This window comes from Homarus americanus, unplaced genomic scaffold (assembly GCF_018991925.1).
Source record: "Homarus americanus isolate GMGI-L3 unplaced genomic scaffold, GMGI_Hamer_2.0 scaffold46625, whole genome shotgun sequence".
NCBI classification, from domain to species: Eukaryota; Metazoa; Arthropoda; class Malacostraca; order Decapoda; family Nephropidae; genus Homarus; species Homarus americanus.
The window spans coordinates 359,401-373,055 of NW_024751849.1; the positions used below are offsets into that span (position 1 = coordinate 359,401).

Sequence of the window (13,655 nt, forward strand, 5' to 3'; positions counted from 1 at the left end):
ACACACACACAATGAAGACTGCACCTGCCTTGAAACACACACACACACACACACACACACACTGAAGACTGTCACTCCCTTGACACACTGAAGACTGTCACACACACACACACACACACACACACACTGAAGACTGTCACGTGCCTGACACACACACACACACACACACACTGAAGACTGTCACCTGCCTGACATACACACACACACACACACACACTGAAGACTGTCACCTGTGACACACACACACACACACATAAGACTGCCCTGCCTTGACACACACACACTGAAGACTGTCACACACACACACTTAAGACTGCCACCTGTCTTGACACACACACACACATGTCACCTGACACACACACATACAAGACTGTCACCTGCCTTGAAACACACACTGCAGACTGCCACCTGCCTTGACACACACACACATGGACTGTCACCTGCCTGAAACACACACTGCAGACTGCCACCTGCCTTGACACTGAGACTGTCACTGAAGACTGTCAGAAACCCACACTGACACACACTGAAGACTGTCACTACTTGACACACACACTTGAGACTGTTACCTGCCTTGACACACACACACACACTTAAGACTGTCACCTGCCTTAAGACTGTCACCTGCCTTGACACACACGCAATGAAGACTGTCACCTGCCTTGACACACACACACTTAAGACTGTCACCTGCCTTGACAAACACACACTCTGAAGACTGTCACCTGCCTTGACACCCACATATACACACACACACACTGAAGACTGTCACCTGCCTTGACACACACTCACTGAATACTGTCACTTGCCTTGAGGTTAACACTGCCTGTTACCTTTGTCTGTCAATTCTTACGGACCATATCGTGCCGCTTACCAACTTGTACCTTACCTTGATAACGCTCACCTACCTGGACCTCCGCCACCCGTGATGTTGGCCGCCTCACTGATGATGATAGTGGCCAGGATTATACCACACACAGTTGCTGCTTCATCATTTATGAAATTAGTTGTTCGGCAGAGGACGGCACCTACAGTAGTCTAGATATATACTTGTAATGAGCAAAACTTATTATTTTATTTTAACATGGATGAATAAATTTTCTCTAACCTGTAATTTTCTCTTCAGAATACAATATTTGTAAATGATCATACGTACTTTAAGATATTGGCCATATGGGATATTAGCCATCCTTTATCTTATGGACAACGTGTTCATAATAAGTTGTAATAAACAGGGATATTAAGTTTTCGATAATGACTAATACTCAGCCTAGAGATGCTGCATTTCAAATTATTACTTCAAATCCGAAATGATGATGGACACACACACACACACACACACAAAAGGATTTTTTTTCTGGGGGTTTTGACCGATCATTAACCTTTTTACTCGGCCGACCCGCCACCACCTAACCTTCAACAGGCTGCCCTGTGTTCATTTAAGTATTAAGTCGATAGGTTAAGGTGTGTGGTTCTTGGTTAATGTATGATGCTCCACCCAGTAGCTCCTGTTTAATGTAAGAGATGTTTTCTGGTGATAGTGTGTGTTAGTTTTTTTTTCGCCACTATCAGATTACTAGCCGTTTGGACGCTCTTTCCAGGTTTAATATAAGAGGGGACCTGTGATGTTCGGATAACACCCTTCTCACGTGTGTCTGGGCCGAGACTAGAACCCTTGACATATGGTGTGTTGTGTTACAATGGTTTGTGTGGTAGTGTTGTTACAATGGTTTGTGTAGTAGTGTTGTTACAATGGTTTGTGTGGTAGTGTTGTTACAATGGTTTGTGTGGTAGTGTTGTGTTACAATGGTTTGTGTGGTAGTGTTACAATGGTATGTGTGGTAGTGTTGTTACAATGGTTTATGTGATAGTGATGTTACAATGGTTTGTGTGATAGTGTTGTGTTACAATGGTTTGTGTGGTAGTGTTGATACAATGGTTTGTGTGGTAGTGGTTACAATAGTTTGTATGGTAGTGTTGTGTTACAATGGTTTGTGTGGTAGTGTTGCTACATTGGTTTATGTGTGGTAGTGATGTGTTACAATGGTTTATGTGGTAGTGTTGTGTTACAATGGTTTAGTAGTGTTGTGTTACAATGGTTTGTTGTGTGTGGTTTATGTGTAGTGTTGTGTTACAATGGTTTACGTGTGGTAGTGTTGTGTTACAATGGTTTACGTGTGGTAGTGTTGTTAAATGGTTTGTGTGGTAGTGTTGTGTTACATTGGTTTATGTGGTAGTGATGTGTTACAATGGTTTATGTGGTAGTGTTGTGTTACAATGTTTACGTGTAGTGTTGTTAAATGGTTTGTGTGGTAGTGTTGTGTTACATTGGTTTGTGGTAGTGTTGTGTTACAATGGTTTACGTGGTAGTGTTGTTAAATGGTTTGTGTGGTAGTGTTGTGTTACATTGGTTTATGTGTGGTAGTGATGTGTTAATGGTTTATGTGGTAGTGTTGTGTTACAATGGTTTACGTGTGTGTTGTTAAATGGTTTGTGTGGTAGTGTTGTGTTACATTGGTTTGTGTGGTACAATGGTTTATGTGTGGTAGTGTGTGTTACAATGGTTTATGTGTGGTAGTGTTGTGTTACAATGGTTTATGTGTGGTAGTGTTGTGTTACAATGGTTTGTGTGGTAGTGTTGTGTTACAATGGTTTATGTGTGGTTGTGTGTACAATGGTTTATGTGTGGTAGTGTTGTGTTACAATGGTTTATGTGTGGTAGTGTTGTGTTACAATGGTTTATGTGGTAGTGTTGTGTTAAAATGGTTTATGTGTGGTAGTGTTGTGTTACAATTTATGGTGTTGTGTTAAATGGTTGTGTGTGGTAGTGTGTGTTACAATGGTTTGTGTAGTAGTGTGTGTTACAATGGTTTATGTGTGGTAGTGATGTGTTACAATGGTTTATGTTAGTGTTGTGTTACAATGGTTTATGTGTGGTAGTGTTGTGTTACAATGGTTTACAATGGTTTATGTGTTGTGTGTGTTACAATGGTTTATGTGTGGTAGTGTTGTGTTACAATGGTTTATGTGTGGTAGTGTTGTGTTACAATGGTTTATGGTTTGTGTGTGGTAGTGTTGTGTTACAATGGTTTATGTGTGGTAGTGATGTGTTACAATGGTTTATGTGTGGTAGTGTTGTGTTACAATGGTTTATGTGTGGTAGTGTTGTGTTACAATGGTTTATGTGTGGTAGTGTGTGTGTTACAATGGTTTATGTGTGTGTAGTGATGTGTTACAATGGTTTATGTGTGGTAGTGTTACAATGGTTTGTGTGTGGTAGTGTTGTGTTACAATGGTTTATGTGTGGTAGTGATGTGTTACAATGGTTTATGTGTGGTAGTGTTGTGTTACAATGGTTTATGTGTGGTAGTGTTGTGTTACAATGGTTTATGTGTGGTAGTGTTGTGTTACAATGGTTTATCTGTGGTAATGATGTGGTACAATGGTTTATGTGTGGTAGTGTTGTGTTACAATGGTTTATGTGTGGTAGTGTTGTGTTACAATGGTTTATGTGTGGTAGTGTTGTGTTACAATGGTTTATCTGTGGTAGTGGTGTGTTACAATGGTTTATGTGTGGTAGTGATGTGTTACAATGGTTTATGTGTGGTAGTGATGTGTTACAATGGTTTATGTGTGGTAGTGTTGTGTTACAATGGTTTATGTGTGGTAGTGTTGTGTTACAATGGTTTATGTGTGGTAGTGTTGTGTTACAATGGTTTATCTGTGGTAATGATGTGGTACAATGGTTTATGTGTGGTAGTGTAAATACGTTACTGTAATAATCTATGTTTATTAATACCAGTGCCCTTCACTTACAATACTGTATGTATATATTTCATAGGTAAAAATAACATCCAAAGTAATGCATCTCCATACAATATATGTACAGTAATGGTATAATGACCGTGTAGAAAGCAGTTTCGGATAGCATTCCATTTTCCAGGAACCTATACTGAGTGCTCATCGGAGTAATGTCTAGTATAACAAAAACATACTAACTAACCATGGTCTTATGGGAAAATGCTCCATGCCACTCAATACAGTACTGTACATGACATCAATTACCTAAAAAATTAATTGCTTCTAGAAAGTCTGTCCCAAACCTTTACCTGCAACTGAATTTACTGTACTGTACCTGGTGAGGCTGTTAGAAAAGTTCAGTAAGATATGCTAAAAAATGTAAGATGGGAAACAGAACACTGTATAGTACCACTTTTTTGTTTGCAGAGGCACAAAAGGAGTTCATATTGAACTTGTATGGCATGAAACCTTTTGAGTTCTTTATTAGTACAGTATATTGTTCTTTACTGTAGCTTTATTTGTTTTTTATAATTAATATTTATACTGTATTTGGGAAGATCATTTGTATTCCCTGTACTGTATATGTTCCTTTTACAGAAACTTCCTAATACAGAAGACTGAAATCCTGAGGCAGAGGAAAAAATATGCAAAGATTGATTACTGTATTTATTAAATGCAAAATGTAAATACATATGGAAGATAACATTTTTCAAATAAAAATACAGTACAGTAGTCCCTCACCAACAGCAGGGGTTAGGTTCCTAAAAACCCCATGGTTAGCAAATCCGCAGTTGGCAAGACGAAAGACTTATGGGAAATGGGGGGTTAGGTTCCACGGCCATGGATAACACTCACCAAACACTATTAAGTTGCCTGTTCCTTTTTTTTTTTTTTGGTGAAAAGCCCACCCAAACACAGGTGTTGTTTTATTTAATGATATGTGAGAGGGAGAGAGGTTTACAGATCATTTGAAACATGTTGGAGCCATATAAGTGATCAGGGATAGGTTATAAGTTATAATACTGAATATTATTTGGTAGTAGGCAGCTACCAAACAGGTAGGAAGGGAGGAACAGTACTACCGCCTGGGAAGATATTGGAAGTATGGTGTGTTGTCTAATGGTAGACCCTGCTGCCATATGGCCTCACAAAAATTGTGACCAAGTCCCAGGTTGATGATCTGACTTTCTGCCTCATTTACACACAATTGCAGGGTCTCAATTTTTCTCTTATTATTAACACAACATACATATATTGTTTCTAACTCTAGATTTATTTTTTCGTTTTTGTATTTATTTATGGTAATTATTATAACAGTACAGGTATTATTATTATTGTTTAATTTTAATTATTTTAATCATATCCCCCCCACCCCAGGCTCTGATGTAGATGAGTGACCTGTGCCCAGGTGGGCTAATCCTCATTTTAAAAAAAAAAAATAAATAAATAAATTAAAAATTCCAGAAAGGAGTTTTTGAGGTTTTGCCTTCACTGTAATATCAGGAACATAATCCTGCAAAAAAAGCAAGGTTATATATATATGTGTGTGTGTGTGTGTGTGTGTGTGTGTGTGTGTGTGTGTGTGTGCGCACGTGTGCCCACACGGGCAGAGGTCACTGACCCACATCGGGGCCTGGGGGTGAAAATAACATAATAAATTAATAATAATAATAATACAGATGAATAAAAAAATAGATAAAAAATAAAATATAAATAAAGAACCATATTTTATAAAAATGAAAACAAAAAGATCAAGATTGAGAAATGATAAATGTTAGTTATGTTGTCAAAGTAAGATAAACAATTGAGCCCCTGTAAATGTGGCAGAATGTCAATCAGCAACCTGGGACTTGGTCACAATTAGAAAAAATGAATATGTAAAAAGATACCCAAGAATATGATTCACAACTTGGGAATTTGGCAAGACAATGGTTTAGAGGAAGGAAGGGAGGTGGATGAAGCAATGTGATACAGTATTGTACTGTATATCCTTTCCAAGACAAACTCCAAACCTATATATATTTAGCATTCCATCTTAATGGACTAATTATTATCGATTATAAGGATGTATCGTGTTTGCTGCCTTAATGTTTGTCTTGACTGCACTAACTGCTTTGCTTGTTGTAGTTACTGTAAAAGAAGAAAAGACAAACTATTTATTAAATATTTATGGTCCATGTACAATAATGAGGTTTTTATCACTCTTATGAAGAATTAATTTTTGTGGAGATTTGATCCCTACACTCGCAGCATACAGTTGATCATCACTCATATTGTACTGGCAAGACACAGGATCTAATCTGAGTGATTCAACCTTGCCCAAAGTCAAATACATTTTATTAATACAGGTACAGTATAAGCTAAAATTCTTATACTGTACAATACAGCACCAGAGACTGGGCCACAAGAATTTTAAAACACCAAGGAAACATAATACAGGTATCCCTCATTTAATGATGGAGATGTGTTCCTGATAAATCTAACGTTAAGCCAAATTATTACAGGTACACCACCGATTTTCCGGCACCCTTGGTACCAAAGCCTTGCCGGATTATGCGTTTTGGCGGACCAACCGAGGTCAGGAAATAATAATTCAACAATACACCTCTGACCCACTAATGATACACCTCCTGTGTCTCTAAAGCACCATGGACTGATAGAAACTTAAATTAAACAAATATTAAATGTAAATGAAATGTGAAAGAGCCATAATTTTGAGCAACATACTGTACACACTTTGTACTTAAATTTACTACACTAAAGGACTATAATTTTTATCTCCTATGCAAACTGTGATGTTTATACTCAAATTAATCAGTATCTTACAAGGATTCCAGTAATGCAAATTATATTCTGCTAAGTTTAGTTTGTGATATTTTATAAGATAAAAACTGTAAGCCTAAAACTAGCTTCACCTTGGCTGGAAGGGAAGTTAAGTGCCCTTTCGTAATTTTGTTTGGACTAAAGGAGGTGCAGGACCAGTTACCGGACCATTGGTGGTGTTCCTGCACTAACCTCGCAAATTGGTGTCTCAGAAAAACTAACTTTAACACTTATTCCACTGTATATAAATGGTGATGTGGGTTGAGAAGTAAAGACACTATAATATAAAAGTAAAAAACTGAAAAAATAAGAAAAATGAAGAGCATGGGTGTAAAGGGTGGGAGGTGGTGGGCTATAACTATCTGTAAGTCACTGACTCACCAGCCCAGCTGCTGCATTTACTGTGACTTGTAATGAAACTATAAAACTCGTGGAATAATCATTACAATACTGTACTGTAATGTGGCTTAGAAATAACGAAAATATAATATAAAATAAGAAAAATGATGAATATATGGGAAGTAGATGTGTGTTTGAGGCGGTGAGTTACTGGGCTATAACTACATGGCTGCAAACACTCCTGATGTGACGTGACGGCATACAAACAGTTAGCCACACGTCTGAGTCGGCTGGTTGATTGCCTGAACTGTGCCGTGTCACTTAGATGATGGCACAGTGTATGCGTGTGAGGATCTATTTTTTGCACATAAAAGATACACTACGGTACGTATTGTATCTTTTGACATGTCATACATATATCAATTTTTTTGTTTATCATAGCAATAAATATTGCAGCCCATCCCCAGTATGTGTGGTATTCAAACTTATGATTCTTGATGATTTTGCAAGAATTTTTATTTTTATTATTTCATTTTGGCGTCGGTTAATTAAATCTACCAGTTACTCGAATAATTGAGATTGTGTACAGTATAGTATATATGACAAGCAATAGTTAAAGGTATTTTCAGTACTAGAGGATTATTCATTTTATGGAGTTAATAAATGATGAGGCCATGAGTAATGGTTCTAGGACAGAGGCATGGACATAGTCCCCAACTCAACCCCTCTCCCTCTCACTGAAAGCTAATGGTCCTTGTCTATTTATTATTCAGTGGCCTATGTTATTATTTCCTGTAATCAATATACAGTTCTGTATTGTATAAAATTTGATAATGTTTCTTTGGTTAGTCTTGTGACAGAAATTACGTACAGTACATTACCACAATAGACTTGCCTCATAGAGATGAATTATATGCCTAGCGAATGGAAAACCAACAGATATCTTCCATATACTGTACCAGATACTTTTGTTATATTACATGACTGCTTACTTTAATGACAATTGATATGCAAGTCCATTAAACTGTTGACTACACTTGCAATACTGTACTATACTGTATCATAAGGGGACATTTCTGTGGCATATATATGTATTGTATTGTACTGTAATTGCAGTGATATACACCATGTTATTATTTTGGTACATGTTACTACTTCCCCTCGTTTCTTTATAGTCATTACTGCTCAGCCAATTAGTACTCTCTACAGCCAATTTTGAATCATTCCCTCTCCTGCAGGTGAGTGTTTGCTCCACTGTGGCTGATGTTTTCTCCTATTTTTGACCCATAAGTATTAGTATGGGTGTAAAATTGCATGTCATAAGACATTTGGAGACAGGTGAGCATTACATTGATATTGCTCACAGTTTGGGTTCGGCTCTGGTAACCATCACTTTGATAACAGCAACCAAGACAACTTGTCAAGGAACAATTACCCATTTCTTGCTAATACAAAACAATACCACATTACAGGAGTAATACAGTGGTCAACCTCATACAAAATCTGACTGAATGTACTAGTGAGTACATAACTTATTGTATTTTTTATATCCCATTATCATTTAAAAAACTCTTCAACTGTAAAATACAATACTGTACATTTCTTGTTATGCTCGATTAACGACCATTCACTTAGTGATTAAATTTTTTTTAGATGAAAAAATTTAACGACTCACTGGGAAAAATTGGAGAGGGAAGCCAAAAAAACTGGGGATTCTGTGCTGTGCTCCAAGTGCACATCATTATACAGGGTAATACTCTAATGTGGCTTGGAAATAAAGAAAATCTAATATAAAACAATGAAATTAGAAAAATGAAGAGCATGGGCGTGTATGTATAGGAAGTGAACATATTTATGTTTTGAGGCAGTGAGCTGTAACTGCAGCCAGCCACACACTCCCCTCCACCCTATGTGATGTCGCAGTATACAGGCAGCAGTAACACATGTCTCTTGAGTCAGCTTGGTGACTGCCTGGCTAAAGTGTATCATGTGTATACTGTACCAGTAAATGTGAGGATAAAATACTAATAATAAATAAAAGAAAAAAAAATAACATTGCTATTTTGCAATCTTTTTTCTTTACATGGGACACGATACTGCGAACAGCTGAGAGATCCCCCATGCCACTTCCCCTATGCTCCCCTTTCCTCCTTACTCCCATACATGTAAGAAATGTTTAGGGGTATTCCCTTTTATGTTTTTTACCTTATGATTTTTTTTGGCACATTCTGTATGAACAATTGTGTGCATGCAACAGAGTATAAGAAAAAAAAAAAATACTGTACATATATCTACCCAAAATTACAAGTTGAACAATAACAGCCCACAGCTCAGCCTCACCTGCTCTTGAGTGCTATTGGGAGGCGAGTCAGCGACTATTGCTACACAATTACATGCCATCTCCACAGACATTATTCCTTGTTTAGAAATCATTTCGCTTAACGATGGGGTTTTCAGGAACGCATCCCATCATTAAACGAGGGATACCTGTACATTTATAAAGTGTGCAGTACAGTATCATATTAGTATACAATATAGTACTGTACAGTATTACCAAGCCATCATATATCCCCTATAAATAGTGTTGTTGCTCTACTGGAACATGTTAAAAAAATGAGCTATAAAAAACAGCTTTATAAGAATGCATCCCGACTGCTGCAAGAGGTATGCCTAAATCTCGTGCTAAATATGGTTATCTGCAAAAGTGATAATTTCTTTACAGGTACACCTGAGGGTGTTTCTGATATAAATAATAAACTGGAGTAAGGAAAACTTTTCACATTCTCTAACAAGTGCCTGCCTCTTACAGTTGAATATGCAATGTTATGCTGTGCAGTACTGGCAGGATTAGTAGTGTACCCTGTCAGTAAAACCTTTATTAAGTTGGACTTTCTGCTGTTCTGGTTAGTCTTATAAAAAAATTAATCCAGTAAAGTGACAAAGCATTGCATAACCACTTACTCTGAGGAGGTGGTTGTTGTGGCATTGTTGGCGACGGTCCCGGTGGCTGAGTTCGTATTTTGAAGCCTTTGCCTGTACCCAAGGCTGCTATCAGAGCATGTGTTTCGTTGACAGAACACGTCTGAGGTTGGTTGGTTCGAGAGGCTGTCTCTGTCTCCCATTCTTCCCGAGCTGTATTTACCAAGTCCATGACATGTTTCACAACCTTATTGTGAACGTTGATTTGTTTCTGAGTCGGAGGAGATTATAAACTTATGTAAAAAAAATCAGAAAAATATTTTTAGCAAAATACATTGTATTCGAATACCTTTTTCATATTACTGATAGTGTTTTACGATCCACCGTACAACTTATTAACTAACCTCAAGCTACCTCCTATGCTGACAGATATGGTCTTCTATACTTTAGTATTCCTTTTCCATTTCAAGCCCTAAGTAATTATCTGGTTTAGCTCTGCCACTTTAAAGACCTTAGCATCACCCATCAGCAGTACTGTAAATTCACTTAATCCCATCCATCACCTTGAAAAGTTCTTCACTCTGTCTCTTCATCTTCCTGATCCTCCCCTTCTCTTCCTGCCTTACACCCCAGCATTATTCATTCTTTTTGCCAGTCATTTGCTTCCCTTCTCAAATAATGTCCACATCACCTTGAAAAATCATGATCAGTTCTGTCTGACACGCCTCTAATTTCCACATCTCTGTATTTTACTGGCCCCAAATAATTTGTCACTTCTAAAATGTTTTTCCTCTTGCATCCAGATTATGCTTCACACTCATATAATATCAGCTTAATGTTTCTCCTGTAAATCCCAAGTTTTATATCCATTCCTGTGGTCCTTTCTCTCCATAACATCTTACTGCACTTTTCCTCCACTTCTCTGTGAACCAATTCATCACCAACTGCCAATTCCATTCCCAGATATCAGAAGCACCCAGTCTGTCAATTCTAACTTCATTCAAGGTAAAATTCATTTTCCCCTCTTTTGTATAAGGAAGTGTATTGTACAGTACTTTTTTCACTCTCCATTTAAACACTCATTTACATTCTAATTCTCAGCAATTTTTGTTCTATCTCTACCATTTACTATAATACAGTTTCTATTTCTCTTATCCATAATTAGTATAGCATGCAATAACTAACCTTGCTCATGATTTTGAAAAATAAAATAAAATTTCATCTTACCAGGGCAGTGTCTGCATTGGCTTGTGCCATCTTGGCTTCCAAGGCTAAATGCCTCTGTTCTACATCTGGCTCTGGCTTTGTCCTCAGCATGTTAGGGACAAAGTCATGACTGAAGGATGGAACTCTGCCTTCAGTGGCCAAGAGCAATTTTTCATCAGATTCAGCATTCAACTGGAGCGGGAGTGTGAGGAAATTTCGCAGGATGGGCGTTTTATCATTCTTTAGCAGTTTCATGAGGGTGTATATCTGGCAAGTGTAAAAATAAATTTAGTTGGTTATTGACAACCATAGCCTATAAAATTTTAGTTAAATGAAATGTTTTATCTTATTATATACGAGTAATCACCACACACTACCAATAATTTTTTCCTTACACTCTTACCACAATACAGTACTAATACTCCATTGATTTCTATTATGGAACAAGGGGAAAACACTGACCTGTGCAGATATGACCGAGAAAGAGTTGAGGTATGATGGCCAATCAACTTGCTCACCCTCTCGCTCCATCTTGACCAGCAGTTCTTGTAACGAACCTTTGATGTCAACAACACGTTGCAGGATAACATCCAAGGCAACATCCAGAGCCCTTTCCTCCCTCTGCAGTATACAGAATTATACAACTACAATACAATACTGTATTTTCAAATGTCAATAAATGATCGTTGAAATCCAATTATATAGCTAAGTCAGGACAAAGAGACTTGAATACTGTATTGGGCCCATCATATTAACCTTTTACATGTCACTTGCCACTAATAACAATTGATAGTGGGACATCCTATCTCCATAACGGCTCATTTCCAACTGAAATGAAGGTCACAATTGATGAAACACAAAAAGCACTATAAAAGCACATTTCTGTTAGTTTCTGTGGTCGACGTGGCGGCCACGAATTACCCAAAAGTACCCAAAAGTATAGCAAATAAGGGTAAAATCTTAACGAATATCTGTTATACATACACAAAACATGTTTAATAATATTTTTAGTGTAATTTTGTAAAAATAATTTGTAAGATGAAATAATAAACAGCGAAAAACTTTCAGTATTGGCGAACGCTAAATTCCAAAGAGTTCGTGAACGAGGGAGATAACTCAGATCCATCGTGATGCACTTCGCTAACCTAACCTTACGAAAAGTAAATCCTACGGCTATGTTAAATACCCCAAAGTAACAGAAACATTAGTAATTATATCTCCATTTTGGATTGGTGACTCTCTGGAATTTAGCATTTTTCGCTGTTTATTATTTCATTATTTTGACTACATTTCAATGAAAACATTATTTGTCAGGTTTTATAGATGTAAAACATATATTCGTTAAGATTTTACCCTGATTTAATATACTTTTGGGTACTTTTGGGTAATTTGTTGGACCGGTCGACCTTTTCCAAATCTTTACCTCATTCAATTCTGTCATTGTGAGAGACGTGACAAGATTTGTCCATACCGTAATTCTCAGCCTATTATTATTTTTATATTTAAAGTTAGGGTAAGGCTATTCTACACCTTTACCAGGGTTGGTTGGGTTGGTACAGTATGTGGAAACGAAGATCGGCCAGTCATTGGCTGGAAACGGTCCGACTAATTACCCAAATATAGCCGCAATGAAGTCAAATAATGGTCCTACATGAATAAATCGGACTGCCAATCACTTCTCGACTAGTATTTGGTGTCACAAAGTCACAAAAAATTGGTAAACTTAATTTAATCTGAGTTAATAGATCGAGTGCATGTACCTAACCTAACCTAACCTCGACTAGTATTTGGTGTCATAAAGTAAAAAAAAATTGGTAAACTTAATTTAATCTGAGTTGTGTTGTGTTAGGTTAAATTATATTAGGTTAGGTACATGCACTTGATCTATTAACTCAAATTAAATTAAGTTTACCAATTTTTTGTGACTGTGACACCAAATACTAGTCGAGGTTAGGTTAGGTTAGGTTAGGTTAGGTACATGCACTCGATCTATTAACTCAGATTAAAGTAAGTTTTCCAATTTTTTGTGACTGACACCAAATACTAGTCGAGAAGTGATTGGCAGGCCGATTTATTCATCTAGGACCATTATTTGACTTCATTGCGGCTACAATGGGGTAATTAGTGGGACCCGCTGGAAAGCATTTAATGCCTGAAATTGGTTAGTATCTGCACAGAATTTTCAATAATCACCAAATTGTTCTATATTTTCCTCTACCTTTACCTAAATAATACGTTTTTATGAACTTGAAATTACTTGGGTTAGGGGAGCAATTGTTATTTATTCAAGGTTAAATCCTATAAGAAAATTATTATTATTATTATTTTAGTATCTCTAATAAAAAAAAACAATTCTTACCTGCATATTGATAGTAGAGTTTTAGATTAACCTAAGTATTTGTCAAATTATTTAGAGTTATAAGTTTACTGAGCCTGACTGTGTGGTGCCCGGCCAGTGTACTCGATAACCTTAATATACTGTTATTTTCCTTCATTAATTATTGACTATTTAATATTGTAATGTACTCAATATATCATAAATTACGTTATAGAACTGAAAACAATAT

The 13,655-nt window shown here is 36.9% G+C and overlaps 1 protein-coding gene across 2 annotated transcripts; it reads right to left on the bottom strand.

Moving 5' to 3' along the window:
* Positions 1 to 5,451: 5,451 nt before the first annotated feature.
* Positions 5,452 to 13,584, bottom strand: LOC121854861 (mediator of RNA polymerase II transcription subunit 8-like). 2 transcript variants are annotated; one of them, XM_042349665.1, is made up of 5 exons: positions 13,448 to 13,584; positions 11,551 to 11,709; positions 11,110 to 11,355; positions 9,925 to 10,153; positions 5,452 to 5,931 (listed from the first exon to the last, which is right to left on the bottom strand). In XM_042349665.1, exons 1-5 carry the CDS (start codon positions 13,451 to 13,453, stop codon positions 5,852 to 5,854), a joined length of 720 nt encoding a protein of 239 aa, XP_042205599.1. In that variant the 5' UTR covers positions 13,454 to 13,584; the 3' UTR covers positions 5,452 to 5,851. The 2 variants fall into 2 exon arrangements, with proteins under 2 accessions (XP_042205599.1, XP_042205600.1); XM_042349666.1 differs by lacking the exon at positions 13,448 to 13,584 and adding an exon at positions 13,313 to 13,348.
* Positions 13,585 to 13,655: the final 71 nt, after the last annotated feature.